Below are 19234 nucleotides of genomic sequence, written 5' to 3'. Positions count from 1 at the left end.
GGGAAACACACAAAGGGATGTGTGCATGTATATTCCAATTACTTTACATCTCAGTATGAGGTATAATGACAATGCACCAATAAAAGTATAAAAAAGTAGAAGAAAAGATTATTAAGAGTAGAACCATAGAGAATAAAAAATACAGAGGAATAATTTAACAAAGAGTTGTTTCTTTGAAAAGGAAAATAAGATTGATAAATTAGTCAAACTAACCAAAAGAAAGAGAAGATCACATTAATACAATTAGAGATAAAAAAGGAAAAATCACCACAAACATCTCTGAAATCCACAGGGTCATTTGGGTCTATTTTAAAAACTTATATTCCTTTTTTTTTTGTACCAGGGATTGAATGCAGAGAAATTCTATTTCTGAGCTGCATTCCTAACCTTATTTTTATATTTTATTTTCAAATGGGGGTCTCACTAAGTTACTGAATGTTGGCCTTGAACTTGTCATCCTCCTGTTTTAGCCTCCCAAGTACTGGGATTGCAGGTGTGTGTCACCATGCACAGCTTTTCCAATAATTTTTTAAATTATTTTTCCTGTAGTAGAGCTATAAAGCAATATATAATATACAGTAACATACTTGAGATACATGGCTGAATTTTATTAGTATATCTTTTATTATTTTAAATAGTCTAAAGTAGGTTGGGCATGGTGGTACACCCTTGTAATCCTCATGCTTGGGTGGCGGAGACAGGAGGAACACGCAGGTTCGAAGCCAGTCCTCCCTGGCTTAATATATATGTATTATATATAATATATATATACACATATATAAAATATGTATAAATATATATACATATATTAAAAAATATATATATATATTAGGTCTGGGAGTGTAGCCCAGAGTTGGAAGGGTTTCCAGGAACCCCACTACCACCAAAATAAATAAATAAATAGTCTAAAGTAGCAGCCAAGCATGATAGTCCATGTCTGTAATCCAAGCAATTCAAGATGACTAAAAATTTGAGGCCAGCCTCAGCAATTTCATGAGACTCTGTCTCAAAATAAAAAATACAAAGGGCTAGAGATTTAGTTCAGTGGTAGGGTCCACCTGAGTTCTGTTTACTGAAAAAATTTTAAAATAATCCCAGATAAATAATAACATTGTATATTAATTAAATTGCATTACTCTTGCCTTTTCTTTAACAGGTTTGTTTCCTGGAAGTAAGTATGAATGTAGTAGAGATAAATTAAGTGATCAGAACACCATGTCCTCTCACTTAGAACTACAGTAAATTTCATATATTTATACATACAAAATTATGGATATGGACAGAGCACCAATTGTTCAGAACACAATGGAATCTATAATCTAGATAAGAGACAATGAACACAGAATTCTATAATATAAGCCGTATTAGTACTTGAGAAGCTTCAGAGGATCCTAAGTGCATGGTCAGCCTAGGCAACTTGTGAGGCCCTCCGCAACTTAGTGTTACCCTGTTTCAAAATAAAAAATAAAATGGAGTGGGGTGTAGTTCAGAGGTAAAATGCTCCTGGGTTTAATCCACAGTATCGCAACAGAAAGAGAAAGAGAAAGAAAGAGGGGAAGAAAGAAAGAAGGAAGAAAGGAAGAAAGAAAGAAGGAAAACAGGCCAGTATAATTATCATGTTCTCATTGGTCCTAGTTCACCATCTTCCCCAGGGTGATTTCTCCCTTTGGCCTGATTCTCATCAAAGAAAGCGCCTAGACCAGGTCTGATATTCAACAGGCTACCCTGGTGGTGTGCTTACAAACTGGAAAACAGGTGCACCAGGTGACATAGGCCAGCACCATCCAGCCTGGGGGTCTCCTTCCGGGGACCATTCTCAGAGCTTGGGGATGCTTCCTCCTTACCTTTGTGTTCAGTATGAGTTGGTTTCCAGGTGTCTCTTAAAGGGGAGGTTAAGCTATTCTTTTTCTTTTTTTTTTTTTTTTTTGCGGGTCTAAGAATGGAACCCAGAGTGCACTTGACCTCTAAGCTACATCCTCTGCCCTACTTTTTATTCTTTATTTTGAAACAGGGTCTCACCAAGTTGCAGAGAGCCTCACTAAGTAGCTGACCGTGATCCTCCAGTCTCAGCCTCCCTAATGCTGGGATTATAAGTGTGCAGCACTATGCCTGGCTAAGCTATTCTTATCAGGTTGAACTTTGCTTTAAGGTTCTAGTCCGTGTGCACTGAGGTGGTTGTGCCATTCTGCTCAGTGACATAGTGTCAGCCTTGACTGCATTTGAGCAGGCCTTCTGGCTATCATTAATCTTTTGGTGATAACATGTATCTTATAGTACACTGCAAGAGGACAGTAGGGGATTATAATAAGCATTGTTTTTTGGAGCTAATAAAAGTGCCATCTGATCCAGATAAAAGTGATGTGAATTCAGGCGGAGATAAAAAAAGAAAGAGCCGGGTATGTGTCAGTTTTCGGAAAAAAGCACAGAATGAGGAAAGGTACAGGAGGAGGCAGGGGGTCATAGTGGACATCTGGAAGATGGCAAGGGCTCCATTAGACTTCTGTGCAGGAGAGAGGAGAGGAGCAGGAACAGGCTCATGATGCCATGGAGCACAGATGGGAGAAGAAGGATCTTTGCTGAATGAATACCATAAACAATGAGCTGCCAATTAGGGGCTCTATCTAGCTATTTTAGTGTTTCTAATTACAGAGCTAAAATGCTAGATCATAGGGGAAAAAACACTGAATGAGTACATTAATGAAGTAACCATCACTAGCAATATATTTGTCAGGACGGTTGAAGTTCCAAAGTAGATTATTTATTTGTGTATATGGAGAGTCAGGAGGTATGGAGGTGGATGAATCAACACAAAAAAAAGAAGTAAAAAGTATTCTAATAATAGGAAATGCCTATTCTAATCCAGAAAGTATATTATTGACAAATCTAAGGAAAAAGATTCACACAGGATATTTGTATATAAAGCATTGTTTTACAACTGTCTTCAGATATACTTTTTATCTGCATAGCAAACATATTGTTCAATAGAGCAATTTTATTATTCCCATTTTACATATGAGAAATGGGTTTCAGAGAAGCCTAGCTGTGCCCAGTACCATTTAGGAAATAATAAAAGCCAAAATACACAATGAATTCATTCTCAACTGTGCATCTTTCTTCCATTTAATTATTGCTACCCTAAAGGAGGTGGGTGTGCTGGCCTCCTGACTTTTAGAGTCATTCAGACACTCTTATCATTACCATCCTTATCTGCAAAATACAGATAGAAATGACACTTCACAGAAGTTCCTAGGTGGGTCAAAAAAGTTATGCTTTTTCTAGAAAACTGACCCCATTTTACCTGCTCTCAGATGAGCTGGAGAACCTTATTTATAGTTCTTTCTTATGCTTTAAAAATGTAAGCAAGACAGGGTGGTGTATGCCTATAGTTCTAGTACTTGGGCAGTTGAGACAGGAGAATCACAGGTTCAAGGACAGCCTCAGCAATGTAGGAAGACTCTTGTTTCAAAAAAATAAATAAATAAAAAAGGCTGAGCTCAGAGGTAGAATGCCCCTGGGTTAAGTCCCCAGGCAACACCATCACAACGAACACACATGTACATATAATGCATCTGTTAAATGCCTTTTTTATTCTAAATATTGTTTGTGTCATTCTTTGTATTATTTTCCCTCATTTTTAATTTTCATGTACTTACTCAACAGACTCACTCTAGGTTCTAGGTCTAACTTGTTGTGGATTTGTTTAACTATTAATTTTGGTACTTCATTCTCCATTGTTATTAATTTGATTTATATTAGTTATCCAAATAAACAAGAGGTAAAAATAACTTAAGGTTTTGTAAATTCACTGGCATTTTGCTTAGAAAACATGCCCTGTGTGATATTATTTGGACTTTACACACACACACACACACACACACCCACACACACACACACACACACACACCACTTTATCCCTTACCCAATTCCCACTCCATTCCCTCCTTCTCATGTCTGGCTTAGTAACTGACTTTGATATGTTTGTGAATGTATATCATGTAATCATGTATATTAGGGAATTTCCCTCTTCCCACTTCCACCACCCCCAGTTAGATCTCCTTATTTGCTCATCTATGATTTATTCTCCATCATCTACAGTTCCTCATATGACCCTTTTACACCCTAGTTTCCACATATTAAGGACAGCATCTGATTTCTTACTTTTTGTGATTGACTAATCTCACTTAACATAATGTTCTCCAGTTCCATCCATTTCCCTGTAAATGACATGATTTTGTTCTTCTTAGTGGCTGAGTAAAATTCCATTGTGTACATATACCATACTATTTATTTATTTATTTATTTATTTATTGGTGCAAGCCCCCACCAGATCCCCAGCCCATTCTCTCCTCATGTCTCCCTCCCATGATTGGCTTACTGGTTGACATCTAGTATTATAGCAATTTATCCAAAATTAAAAATGATAATCTCACATAACAGTTTCATTTGTCTGATACCAAGCTTTTGATGACTTAAAGATAACATTTCAATATTTCTTTTTACTTTCTTTCTTACCAGAGAATATTTTTTTTCTATTTTTTAGGTGAAACTATCATATATTTATATATTTATTTTTCAGAAAAAAAATCTATCCTAATATGGAATATGGACTCTAGATACCCAAAACGATCTTGAAAAAGAACAAAGTTAGAAGATATATATTTTCTGATTTCAAACCTTATAAAGCTACAATAATTGAAACAGTGTAGTACTATTCTAAAGGCAGATACAGAAACCATTGGAGTTAAATAAAAGCCTAGAGCTAAATTCTTCCCTATATTGTCAAGTTATTTTTGCCAAGGTTTCCACGAACATTTGGTGGTGGAAATAATAATCTTTTAACTAAATATTGTTGAAAAATAATAATTACATGGAAAAGAATAAAATTGGACCCTTACCTAATCCCATATACAAATATTAACTCAAAATAGATAAAAGACCTAAATATACATCTTAAGACTATAAACTTTTAGGAGAAAATCTAGGTCATAAAACCTCACAACATTGAAATTGGCAGTGATTTCTTGGATATGATTTCAATGGCACAGGCAAAAGAAGAGTACACAAACTCCCTAAAAAATAAAAAAAATATTGTATATCCAAAGACAATGTAAACAGAGTTAAAAGTTACTAATAGAATGGGATAAAATATTTCCAAATGCTATATCTGAAGGTATATTAATAGTCCAACTAGAAATCCTAAAAATTAACAACAATAAAGGCAAACAATACCATTTAGAGATAGGTAAAAGACTAACATAAATAATGAATCTCCACAGATAACCAATCTTAGTTGTCTGTTGGATGGAAAATCTTGTTTCTCTGGTTCTGGTGTATGTTACCTATTTCTTCTTTGTAGTTAATCTCTTTGAGTATTTTCTGGTTTTGAAGACATAAATTCCTTCAGTTTCTGTTTGTCATGGAAGCTTCTTATTTCTCTATCTAGTTTGATAGAAAGTTTTGCTGGGTAGGAAATTTTTGGCTGGAAGATTTTTTCTTTCAGAGTTTGGAATATGTTACTCCAAGCCCTTCTGGCTCTCATGACTTGGTTTGGGAAGTCTGGAGTGATTCTAATTGGTTTGCTTCTGAATGTCACTTGGCCCTTTGTTTTTGTTGCCTTTAAGATTCTCTGCTTGGCTTCCACATTGGTCATTTTGACAATTATGTGGCGTGGGGATCCTCTTCTCCGATTCTGTCTAAAGCTAGTTCTATAAGTTTCCTGGACCTGTGTATCAACCTCTTGCTCTATGTTTGGAAAATTTTCTGCTATTACTTCCTTGAAGAGATTGTTGATCCCTTTGGTTTCACTTTCTTTTCCCTCCTCTATTCCAATTATTCTTAGGTTAGCTCTCTTAAAATGGGCCCATATTTCTTCAATATCAGATTCCTGCTGTCAGATATTTTTTTCTAGATTAGAAACTATGCATTCATTTTTGGAATGATCATCTTCTAAGAGCGAGATTCTGTTCTCCATGTGTTCTAATCGGTTGTTCAGGCTTTGAATTGAGGTCTTTACTTCATTAATTGCATCCTTTATCTCTTTTTGGCTCTCTCTGAGTTCTTTTTGAAGCACCTCTATTATTTCTACAGTTATTTTCCTGATTTGATCTTCTAGAAATCTCTGATTTTCTGTTTTATCGGGTTCTGATGTTGTGGGGTTGTGGGCATTCATTGCTCCAGTATTATTCCTCTTTCCCATGATTTCGGAAGTTTGTGCCTTCTCTTGGTTCTTCCCTTGGATCTCGAGTCTGTAGTATCTCTGACCCCACTACTCCTTTACTGGGTTGTATCACAGAGTCTCCGACCCAGGGAGTCAAAAGAGGCTGCTTTAGACTGTGGGGGGTGCCAGGTTGCACGTTCTTCTATGGTGTGATATCTCTGCCACTGCCACTCCCCCACTGGGTCAAGTCCCAGGGAGTACAGTACTGGGATTTCTCCTCTGTGGCCCGCAATTTGACTCACTGTTGTTGAGTACGCAGATGTAGCTGTACTGGACTCGGTGAATTCACTGCTGCTGCTGCCAGTGGCAATATGGCGCTGCTGCTATGCCCTCGGCCGTGAGGCTGGTGTATTTCTTCTTGGTTTTGAGTTCCACTCTGAATCCCTGCAGCGTGTGCTGAGCTCAGCCACTGGGAGCTTTAGATGCTCCCTGCGCCGAGAAATCCCGCCTGGCTGCTCCGCAGCGGGTCACCTCGGCTTGCTGTAGCCGTCTGGTGAAGTCACCACTGCCGGCGGCAGTATGGCGCTGCTGCCGCGTCCTCGGGCGTGAGGCCGGTGTATCTCCTCTGTGGCTCTGAGCTCTGTTCTCAGTCCGCTTTCTCTCTGGAGCCTGGTGATTTTTTTGTTTCTCTGGTGATGGTGTTTTCTGGCTATGAAAGGCGCTGATTTTGTGGTAATGGAGATTGGTTGTTAGTGGGGCTCTTAAGCCCCGCTTTTCTTGGTCACCATCTTCCCGGAAGTATCCCATACTTTTTAATCCATTTATCTGTTGATGGACATTTGGGCTGGCTTCATAGTTTGGCAATGGTAAAATGTGTAGCTATGAACATAGATATACATGCATTTGTTTGGTAGTTTGGTTTCTGTTCTTCTTGGTAGATACCCAGAAGTAGTATTGTTGGGTCATATGGTAAGTTTGTTCACATTCTTTGGAGGAATCTCCATACTGTTTTCCAAAGTGGTTGCACTAATTTGCAATCCCACCAACAATGTATTAGAGTTCCCACTTATTTGTTGTTGTGTTTTAAATAATTGCCATTCTAGTTGGAGTTAGGTGAAATCTCAGAATAGTTTGAGTTGCCTCTCTGATTGCTAATGATGTTGAGCATTTTTCATACATTTATTGGCCATTTGAACTTCTTTTGTAAAGTGTCTATTTAGTTCTCTTGCTCATTTTTTATTGGATTATTTTCTTAGTTCTGAGTTTCTTGAGTTCTGTGTATATTATAGATATTAGTCCTTTGTCAAAAGAGTAGGTGGCAAAATTTTCTCATTCTGTTGGCTCTGAGTCGAAGTTCTTGATATTTTCCTTTGCTGTACAGAAGCTCTTCAGTTTCATGAAATCCCATGTATTAACCCACCTTTTAGTTTCTTGTGCCTTTGGGGTCTTGTTGAGAAAGTTTTTGCCTATGCCTATATGTTGAGATTAGCTTTTCTATAAAGGTTTTATAAAATTCACTTGGGAAACCATCTAGGCATTTGTTTTATGGTAGGCTCTTTATTGCTGCTTCAGTCTCCTTGATTGCTATTGGTTACTTTAAATTTTCTATGTCAAGAGTTTAAGGAAGGTTTTATTTATTTACAAAATTGTCCATTTCTTTGAGATTTTCTATTATGTTGAAGTATAGTTTTTCAAAGTAGTTTTTGATAATTCTCTGAATTTCTATACTGTTGGTGCTAATATCTTTTTCCTCTCTTATTTTGTAATTTGGATTCTTTCTTTCTTTTGATTAGGTTGGCTAGTGGTTTATCTATTTGTTTTATGGAAGTAGCTGCACCTATGTTTGGGACATAAATGTTGACTATTGTTATTTTTCCCAATCAGAATTTGAGATAATTTTTCTGGGTAGGAAATTTTTGACTGCAGTTTTTTTTTTTTTTTTAAAGTTTGGAATATGTTACTCCAGGCCCTCCTGGCTTTCATGACTTGGTTTCAGAAGTCTGGAGTGATACTAATTGGTTTGCCTTTGAATGTCACTTGGTCTTTTCTTTTTATTGCCTTTAAGATTCTCTTTTTGGCTTCTAAATTGTTCAGTTTGACAATTATTTGGCATGGGGAACTTTTTCTCTAATCTTGTCTAAAGGGGTTCTATAAGTTTCCTTTGTATTGATCTCTTTTTCCATGTTTGGTAATTTTCTGCCATTTCTTCATGGAAAATTTTGTTGATCTCTTTGGTTTCATCTTCTATTCCCTTTTCTATGCTTATTATTCTTAGGATAGTTCTTTTGAGATAATCCCATAGCTCTTCAATGTTTAGTTCATGCCATCGAATTGTTTTTCCTAAATTATATACTATGTGTTCACTTTTGGTGTGATCATCTTCTAAAAGTGAGATTTTTTTCTCCATGTGGCCTAATCTATTGTTTATAGTTTGTACTGATGCCTTCACATCACTGATTATATCCTTTATCTCTTTCAGGCTTTCTCTAAATTCTTTTCAGAAATCCTGTATCATTTCTACTGTTAAATTTCTGATTTGTTCTTCTGATGATCTCTGCAATTCTGTGTTGTTGGGTTCTGTTACTGTGAGGTTGTGGGAGCTCAATGCTTCCTTGTTATTCCTCTTTCTCATGATATCAGAACTTTGTATCTTACTTGCTTTTGATAGATTTCTTTCAGTCTGTAGGTGTCAGTTGGCATATATAAGGTTGAATTGTGTTGTATTTAATAGTAAAGGATGAGTGAGGAAGAAAGTGATGAAGCCATAAATACAAGAATAGGGTAAAGCCACAGGATTGAATACAATGAGAGTATGAGTCAGGTAAGGTACTATATGGTAGAGATCAGTGATAGTGAATATGTAGTGGATTCTAGTAACCAGTGTGGAGTACTTAGGATAGTGATATGAAGTAGATTTAATACAAGACAAAGAAAAGAAAAGAAAGAAAAAAAAGGAAAAAGAAACAGAAAGAAGAGAGTAGACATGTACAAGGGAAGTGGCTTGTAAAAGGGGTGGGGGAAGAGAGCAAACAAACAAGCATACACACAAAAATAAAAAATAAAGAATAAGAAACAAAACAACAACAAAATAATTCAATCTTACAAATATATAAATACTGAGCAGACTTGGCCTTGTCAGTCTCTCTCTGTGCAGGCGCTGAGTGCTACTGGAACCTTTCCTGCTGGGTCTCTGAGCGCTTAGAGACTGTGTAGACCAAGTCTCTGAGACTTGGTCTACACAGGTGGCCAGTATGGCCAACTAGGGCTGGGTTGGTCTAACTTCTCGATCACTAGGACTCGTGGTCTATGGTGGTCTCTGGAGGTCCAAGTAGGGCTCTGAGCCCTGGGGACTGTTGGCCTTTTTGTCTGATTGACCCTGGGGCTGTCTTTCAATTCACATCTCTTCTATGTCCAACAGTAGACTCCACCCCCACTTTTGCCAGGTCAAATTGAAAAGTCTCAGACCCTGGAAAATTATCACTTGTGTAGGGTCTGCTCAGGAAGAGCTTACAATTCTGATGAACTATAGCCACTTCGTTTCAAGTCGTGTATCTGTGGCAGTCTGGGGTTGTGCAGCAAGATGGCGCTGTGGCTGCACCCACGGCCACAGCCTTTGGAGGCGGGCTAGGTATTTTTCTGCTCTCTGATCAGCCTTCTAGTCCCTGACCCCTGCCTCTTTTCTGTTCAGCTGTATCCTGATTTTTTTTTTTCTTCTTTCTTTTCTGTTTTTTTATTTGTGGGTCTGGAAATGGACATTTGATCTCTGAGCTACACCCCCTGCCCTACTTTTTATTTTTATTTTGAAATAGGTTTCACTAAGTTTTAGAGGGCCTCACTAAGTAGTTGAGGCTCCTCCAGTCTCCGCTGCCCGAATGCTAGGATTACAAGTGTGTGCCACCATGCCCGGCTACTAATTCCCTAGCGATAGAAACTGAGTCTCAGCAGGACTGATAGGTGCTGCTTCCCTCTGTCACCATCTTCCTGGACGTCTCTAAATGTATTAATTTTATCATTTGTGTTTGATCATGGCAGATTTTTACAAGTGTTCTGTTTACTTGAAAAGAATAAAAGTCTCTACTTTTTAAGTTCAATAACATAGATCAAATATGCAAGTTTCTCTAATTTCTGCTCCTTTGGGTCTTGTTAGCAAGACCTCTTGTTTCTACCTTTCTGTGACTATCCCTTGTAAACAGTGTATAGCTATATTTTTAATTAATTCAGTATAAGGATCTCTTTAATAGGTGTGCTTAAATGACTTATTTTTAATTATAACAGTTAAATTAAAATGAATTCTTCTGGGGTTCCTGTGAATTCCCTTAACCATAATTTATTTCTGTGTAGTTTCTCTCTTTTTCAATCTCTAGTCGCTTGACTTTCTTGGTTTTCTCCTTAATAACTAATATTTAAAGCAGATTATAAATACATTGAGTTCCCATATCACATCCTACACTGTTATTTATCTAGAATTGCATCTTCTAAAGTTTTGGTTAATTTTTTATTCAGAATTTGTGGAAATATAACATATATGCCATTTATCCACATTTAGCTATATAGATACTGTCCAAATTATGAGTGTATGGATTTCAGTATAATTAAAAAGGTATATAATAGCTGGGAGTATTGGTGCATGCCAGTAATCCCAGTACTTGAGAGACTGGAATGGGAAAACTGCAGGTTTAAGGACAGCCTCGATAAGTTTTGTGTAGTGAGAGCCCGTTTCAAAATAAGAAATAAAATAGGTGTGGGGGTGTAGCTCAGATTTTGAGTTACCCTGGGTTCAATCCCCAGTACCAAAAAAAAAAAAAAAGAAAAAAAAGAAAAAGAAAAGGTATATGATATCTTTTGTTTCTTTCATTTTTTAAAACTTTTTATTTATTCATTTATTTTTGGTGGTACTGGGGTTCCTGGAAGCCCTTCTACCTCCGGGTTACACTCCCAGATCTATTTTATACATTTTTATTTTTGGAATCAGGGTCTCTCAAGCCAGTGCGGCTGGCTTCGAATCTGTGCAATCCTCCTGTCTCCGCCTCCCAAGCGCGGGGATTACAAGCCTGCGCCACCACACCAGGCTTTATGTTTCTTTTAAACAGATTATTTTAAAGTTTCTTTCAAATTGCATTTTTTCCTTTTTTCCTCCTTGTAATATAGGTTCTTCAGGTATTCATTTGTCCACCATTCACAGCCTTCTCTCCTTCACAAGCTGATGTGGTCTGTACTTTTTGTCAATTCCATGTTTATTTTTGACATGATTCTATGGATGTATCTAGACCCATTATTTATTTATGTACTTATTCATTCGTTTCTTGTGACTGCTGCCTAGGCTGCCCCTAAATTCCTGGGCTCAAGAAATCATCCTGCCTCAGCCTCCCAAGTACCTGAGACAACAGGTACATGTCACAATGGCCAGCTCTATTTATTTAAACATTTAAAATGTTCATTTTTCCAATATATGGTTTCCAGTTCACAAGGGCAGCAAAATGGGAACCAAACTCCTCCCTGGCAAAAGCCCCTGGTTTACTTTCATGTATGAAACACTATTTCCACTCCGGGTCCCAAGGGAATGGAGAGCAGCAAGCACGGGGTAGATTTTCTAGCCCAGATGAGTTAGAGCTTTTCTTACCCCTATTTCAGAGCCTGGTTATCACTCATAGCACCAGAGTCAAAGTCTGGTGCTTTTCCTCCTTCAGAGCACTTTGATCTTAGCCTCTCATTCTTGAAGCTTAGATTCTTTTCTGATATTTCTGGGTGGGTTCAACAAAACTCTGTGGTGCTTGGGAATTCCTCTCCAGTTCAGCTAGGCATTAATCCCCATTTGAATGTTTGGGGGACACAAGGCTTGAATTCAGAGAGTAATGGGAGAGAAGAAGTTTTCTTGTATGAGTTCTATCTGCTATATTTCTGGAAGTCTACTAAATGACTTAAAATTTCTATTAAAATTTAACATAGATATAGAAACCATCTTACCTGATGTCTTTTTAGGACACACAATAGTTAAAGATGATGATATATGGCTGAGGATTTCCTCAACACTTGTCCTTGATAGGTCTATAAATAGTGTATCTCAGGTACAAATCCAAGGGAATGATAGAGCCCCCTGTCAGTACCCCCACCAATAACTTCATTTTAAGTAATTGTATAAAATTTGCCAATTGGTTAACCAACAAAAATATAGTAAGTGCTATTTTATCTACAAAAATGGAAAACTTGTCCTAGAAATATTTCAAGGTAAAGGCATCTGATGTAACCAATATCTGTGGGCATACTTGGAGAAGTACTGCCCAGAACAGAGTGAAAAAAAAAATGGGAGTAGTTTTTCCTTCTTTTTTGTAAAGAGCCTGAAACAATATGCTATGAACATAAAAGTTCTTTATTTTTCCTAATTTCTGTGCTTTATTTTCTCTAATTGTGTATGCAGTCAAGGGATAATGGGACAAAATATAAATAAAATGTAAGAATAAGCTGCCATATTAATTTTTTTTTTGTGGTACTGGGGTTCCTGGAAGCCCTTCTACCTCCGGGCTACACTCCCACACCTATTTTTACATTTTCATTTAGAAACAGGGTCTCCTAAGCCAGTGCGCGCGGCTGGCTTCGAACCTGCGCGATCCTCCTGTCTCTGCCTCCCAAGCGCGGGGATTACAAGCATGCGCCACCACGCCCGGCCATATTAATATTTTTAAGATGAAGGCACTAATGTACATTTTTACTAAAAAGTATAGTTTACTTGCAAAATTTAAGAATAAAATTCCAATTTTGAAGCTTCTGACCTCTAAATCTTCTAATGAGAGAAATACATGAAATACATCTAGTGTTTGTACCCATAACTATATATTTGTAGAATTATCTAAGAAGTATATCAATTAATTAATTCTGTGAAATATAGGAAACTACATATATTTGTTATATTTCAAAACATATTCAAAATTTCAAGCTAGCAGCTTTCAGCATTTTTTTTTTTTAAATTTCCTACTGGGAAAACTCAACGCAAAATCTAACAGCTTAAAGCTATAAACTAGTATATCTAGAAATGTTTAGTTAGTTCACTAACTAGTGAAGTCTGGCTGATAAAAATCATAATCTGGGTGTTTTTAAAAGAAGTTATTTACCAGGTGTGGTGTCACACATTTGTAATCCCAGCATTCAGGAGGCTGAGACCAGAGGATCGCGGTTTGCGGTCAGCCTCAGCTACTTAGTGAGGCCCTCTGCAACTTAGTGAGGCCCTTGTATTTTAAAGAATACAAGAGCAGGTGTGGTGGCACAGGCTTGTAATCCGAGCATTCGGAGGCTGAGACCAGAGGATCACAGTTCATGGACAGCCTCAACTATTTAGTGAGGCCCTTTGCAACTTAGTGAGACCCTGTTTCAAAATAAAGAATAAAAAATAGGGCAGGGGGTGTAGCTCGGAGGTCAAATGCCCCTGGGTTCCATCCCAAGTCCTGCAAATAAATAAATAAATAAATAAATAAATAAATAAATAAATAAATAGTAGGGCTGGAATGTAGCTCGGAGGTAGAATGCCCTGGGTTCTATCCCCAGTACCACAAAAATAAAAAAATAAGAAATAAAAAAAGAAGTTATTTTAAGTGTTCACTAAAAATAATAGTTACATTTCTTTTATGCATTACTTTATAGTTAGTATATTTAAAATTAAGTCTGGTCGGGCATGGTGGCATACGCTTGTAATCCCCGCACTTGGGAGGCTAAGCAGGAGGATCGCGCAGGTTCGAACCCAGCCACAGCTGGTTTAAGAGACCCTGTTTCCAAAAAATATATAAAATAGGTCTGGGAGTGTAGCCTGGAGGTAGAAGGACTCTGGGTTCCATCCCCAGTGCCACAAATAAATAAGTAAATAAATAAGTAAATAAATAAAATAAAGTCTGAATTTTTCCTCTACTACTATAAAGTTTAATTCTACTTCTTTAGAGTAATTCCCTAATAAAGTGATTACAGATGACAACATATTGATTGGTAGTAAAATATTAGAGTAAATAGCTCACAGGAGACAGTACTTCTTTACTAATTTCACTGTGTTTATCAATAGTATGAGGTAAACAGGATGAAACCATATTGTTCTTTTTAATGGGAATTTAAAACATAGAAAAGGTTAAAGTCATATCAAATAACATTTACACATTTTATATTCCTTTGGATATGAATACTGGTTCATAAATGTGGGAAGTATTTACTCTATACAAATATTTAACTTATAAACTATAAATTAATATGTTCTGCCAGAAAGACAAAGAGAAAGATTTATTGCCTCCCAGACATGTTACAGGCCAGTGATTATCAATTTTTAACTTTCTTTTGCTTAATTTCACTGAATTACAGGAAAGTAGTCTAGAAAAATTTAGTTTTAGGAAAGAATGTAAGGTGTTATTAATTAACTTTGACTTTTACTTCAGTTCTGAAAATTTAAATTGTCTTTTAAATGTAAATTGTCTTTAAAATTTAAATTGTCAAAAATCTTAAATTGTCTTTTACTTAAATTATGAAAATTACAGTTTGGAAATTTAAAGTGTAGATAAATAATATGCAGTAAGAAAATCTGCCTTGGTAGTATTTGGCAACATCTGCCTCATACTGGTGATTCAGACTACTGTAGTTTACCAGCAGCAATGAGTCTGGAGCCTAGGTTTCTATCTCCAACAGTCTAGCCTAAGTGCTTTCTTCTGAGTCTGAAATCTATAGTTGCAATTCTTTGCAGCCGCTATCACCAGTATATGCTACAAAGTAATGCAGGTATGAAGACTACTTTAAAAGAACTATCAGCCAGGTGTGGTGGCACATGCCTTTAATCCCAGTATTCGGGAGGCTGAGACACGAGGATTCCGAGTTCCAGGCCAGCCTCAGCAATTTAGTGAGACCTTCTGTAACCAAGAGAGACCCCGTTTTAAAATAAAATGGCTAGGATGGAGCCGGGCGTGGTGGCGCAGGCTTGTAATCCCCACGCTTGGGAGGCGGAGACAGGAGGATCACGCTGGTTCGGAGCCAGCCTTGCTGGCTTAAGAGACCCTGTTTCCAAATAAAATATAAAATAGTTCTGGGAGTATAACCCAAAGATAGAAGGGTTTCCAGGGACCCCAGTACCACCAAAAAAAAAAAAAAAAAAAAAAAAAAAAAAAGGCTAGGATATAGCTCAGAGGTAAAAAAACACCCCGGGGTTCAGTCCCCAGTATCCCCCCCACAACAACAACAACAAAAAGAACTACTGCAAGTGCACACATTCTGAAAGCGTAGCAATCAGCCTGATTTTGAAACCTCATCGTACAGTGTGAGTAATGTATATTGTAATGAGTAACATACCTGCCCCAGGCTGCTTCATTTGTTGATGCTTTATTAACTGGAACACAGGAAGAGTCAATGACAGCTGATTTGTTCATCTTGTAGCAGAAACCGCAGTCTGGATCTAACATGCATTCATTACAGAAACTGAAAGATGAAAAGAGTTACTGTCACATTGGCAGAGACAACTGGTGTTCACCGCACAGCCCATTTCGGGTGCTTCCCTGTATTTCCTACTTCATTTGTAGGCTTGGGCCCTTGTTTGGCAAGGCAAGTGAGATGTGCTGTGCCAGGTGAAAGTCATCTCTCCTCTTGGCACCAGCAACTTTGGAAACCACTTTGAGGAGGGTTTGGGTCTGAGAATGGATAAGAAGAGTCCTAGCTGACTTCAAACAAATATGCTTGCTTTCCTAAATGACAGATGGGTCTTGACTCAGCCCTGACTGGTTCCAAGTTGTAGTAAAGTGTCAATTTCTCATAAATGTTTCCTCCCCATATACCATCAAGTCAAAAACCAGAAAGTAATTTTCCTCCCAAATATATCTTGAAACAGGAAATTCAAATAACAACAAAAATTCCTAAAGAAAAAAGTCAAAATATTATCAGCCAAATATAGCCATTGAAGACAATGTGCCGTATTTGATGTGCATTTGTCCTTTTTACAGAAACACTTTTATTTGTGCATTATAATTATACATCATAGTGAGATTCAAAATGATACACACATATATGAACACATCGCTTGGCTTCTCTCCCTCTGCATCCTACCTAGCTCCCCTTGCTCCCCTCCCCATACATGTGAAGGAGGTTGGTAGCGATGCCTACAGGTATGGATATGACCTTACTGAACTCTTCTCCTCAAGCTTCAGATCTCCCTTGTCATTCCTTCCCCAACCCTCCTTCACTATTAGTTTCCTCATTTGACTTAAGGCAGTTTTGTTTCCAACTTTCATTCTGTCTCCCACATATAAAAGACTGACTGATCTTAGCACAACGTTTTCTAGTTCTTTTCATTTTCCAACACATGATATAATTTTGTTCTTTATGTTTCAGTAAAATTCTACTATGTGTATTATACCACAATTTCTTTACCCGTTCATTTGTTGAGGGATGTCTAGGTTGGTTCCATAATTTGGCTATTGTGAATTGTGCTTCAATAAACATGAATATACATGTACCATTTTCTTTCTGTTAGTAACTTCTAATTTCACTGTACTTTGATTTATGAATAAACTTTGAATGATTTTATTCCTTTTAAATGTATTGAGTCTTGCCTTATGGCTTAGCAATATGGTCTATCCTGGGGAATGTTTCTTGTGCACTTGAAAAAGATATGTATTCTGTTGTCATCAAGCACAAAGTTCTATAGATGTCTATTAGATCTAGATGAAGAATCTTAGTTCCCTGTTTTACAACATTCTTTCTTTACCTTAGCTGAAATTCATCCACATCCTGGAAATTGTTAGTATCTATGACAGAGATCAGCAAACTACAGCCTTTGAGAAAAAGTAGCCAAATACCTGTTTCTGTAAATAAAGCTTACTTGAACACAGCCATATCTATTTGTTTACTAAACTTCTATGACTGTCTTCATGCTTCAAGAAGTTGTTACAGAGAGTTGTTATAAGGCCCACGAAACTGAAAAAAATTATTCTCTGGCTTTTCAAAGAATAATCTAGTAATCTTTGATCTAGAACACACATATAGATCACATATGCAGATTAGTCAAGTACATATTCTTTCAAGTTCCCTTCTTTCCTTACTCTGAGAACAACTGCTCTTCTACCTCATGGAGACAGTCAGTGCCACTTTTCTTTTGATCCTTCACTCACTTCATGACTTTGTTTTCATCCATATAAAAAATTCATAGCAAATCACCTTAATGACTCACTAGATCCTCAATGGTTCTATTAAAGCCACTCTTAAACTTCATGTTTGTCTTTTTCCAATCACCTTTCTTTTTAAATATAGGGTACTCTGTACAGGTGGAGAAATAACACAACCAGACATATTCATAAAACAAAACATTCGCCGGCATGCTAGGATGTAGCTCAGTGGTATAGTGCATGGGGACCCATGGTTTGATTCCCAGTATTGCCAAACCAAACCAAACCAAACAAAGAATACATTATAGTATTCTGGTTGGATATTCAGTGTTGCCAGGAAACTTCTAATTGGTAATTATCTTCACTCCCACAACTAATATCCCAAACAGTTACAACTCTCTTCAAATCCTCACTCTTGTACACAGTCTTAGAATATGGCCTTGCCTTTTTGGGACCCAGAATACAAAATCAGAAAATATGGCACCTTGGAGGTCACACTCTGACCATTCTCCTCCTGCTTTGTTCACCTGAATTTGGTTACAGTTAAAAAAAAAAAAATTCTCTACTTTTCCTCAAAATAGGTCCTATGGTTCTCATTCCAGAGAAGTCCTAGCTTATACTTGGAGGCAAAAAGACTTAGAACATTCAGGCCTTGCTGGGTTCCCCTGAGTTTACTAACGTTAGATTATACCTTTTGTCCTCAACAATACTTTTTTCCATAGGTCTTTGGGTACTCGTTTCTGAAGTTTTCCATTTCATATAAAACTTCTACTGAGTAAAACTGTCATGCTTTTTTCTTGCTACCTTTATTAAGGATGTCAGCCACTACCTTTGAGATAGGTATGGAAAAGGTATTACTTTTTCTCGCCTTCATCCTACTTCACAGTGAAAACTGAAGGTATCAACCATGAACTTTCTCAGCTTAAAACTTGGACACAGATCAAGCTATATTTATCATCACCTCTTTTATTCAGGTTCTGAAAAAGAAGATTTCAAGGTCATTTCTGGACCAGAGATTCCATCATGAAAACTTGTCTTTTCGGGTATTCCCTATGCTCTTTCCGCGCCAGGCCATAGGGCTCTCTGAGTGAAAGGGGCTAGGTGTTAAAAAGTGTTCAAGTTCCTTTGCATCCAGGGAATAGGCCATGCTTTGGGAACTGATGGCTGCCAGATCTGACCGGGACTCAGAGTCTCAGACTCCTGGAGGCAAGACAAGACTTCCTACCAGTTCCTTATCCTTGACCTGGCTCCTCACACCCCATCATGTACCCTACTTTATGTCAAAATACTATCAAGTATAATGACATCACTAATTTCATGTTGGCACTTTAACACAAAACTTTAAACATCTTTGGGGGGGGGTCTGCTAATTTATCTTTTATAAAGACTGCATATCCAAACTATGTTGTTAAGAAATGGCATTTTAAAAAAAACAGCTTCAAGAAATTTCAAGGAGTAGCTAACTACTTTTCACTCATGATTTGCTCTCACAAATATTTACTCTTAAATACTGATTTTAAGCGTATAGATTACTACTATGCCTCACTTTAGAAATTTTATACTTCCACCAGGCATGGTGGCACACGCTTGTAATCCCCGCTCTTGGGAGGAGGAAACAGGAGGACCACGCAGGTTTGAAGCCAGCCGCGCTGGCTTAAGAGACCCTGTTTCTAAATATAAAAAAGTATAAAATAGGTCTGGGAGTGTAGCCCAGAGGTAGAAGGGCTTCCAGGAATCCCAGTACCACCAAAAAAAAAAAAAGAAAAAAAGAAAAAAAAAGAAAAAGAAAAAATAAATTTATACTTTCAAAAGAAATGAACTAAGAAGGTTTTTACAAAAGGACCATATGTTATAGACAAAAATACTGAAAAAACTAAATAAGGATTCCTCCCAGGTTTATCAAAAGTGTTTGTATCTTGAATTACAAAGTCAGATGTAGTTAAGTTCATGAAATGGCCCTTTGCTT

General features: G+C 37.2%; 1 protein-coding gene across 1 annotated transcript in view; it reads right to left on the bottom strand.

Moving 5' to 3' along the window:
- SLC2A13 (solute carrier family 2 member 13) overlaps nucleotides 1–19234 on the bottom strand; it is a gene marked incomplete at both ends in the record, with an annotated part of 334048 nt that overhangs the window by 28387 nt on the left and 286427 nt on the right. The window contains one exon of the mRNA XM_080706601.1: nucleotides 15464–15589. Coding sequence (XP_080562727.1) covers nucleotides 15464–15589 — 126 coding nt within the window. The remainder of the gene's footprint in view (nucleotides 1–15463; nucleotides 15590–19234) is intronic.

The sequence above is a fragment of the Muscardinus avellanarius genome (assembly GCF_963383645.1).
Source record: "Muscardinus avellanarius genome assembly, chromosome: 11".
Taxonomy (NCBI): domain Eukaryota; kingdom Metazoa; phylum Chordata; class Mammalia; order Rodentia; family Gliridae; genus Muscardinus; species Muscardinus avellanarius.
The sequence above is the reverse complement of the archived record's forward strand: the minus strand, read 5'-3'. Positions and strand labels throughout refer to the sequence as shown.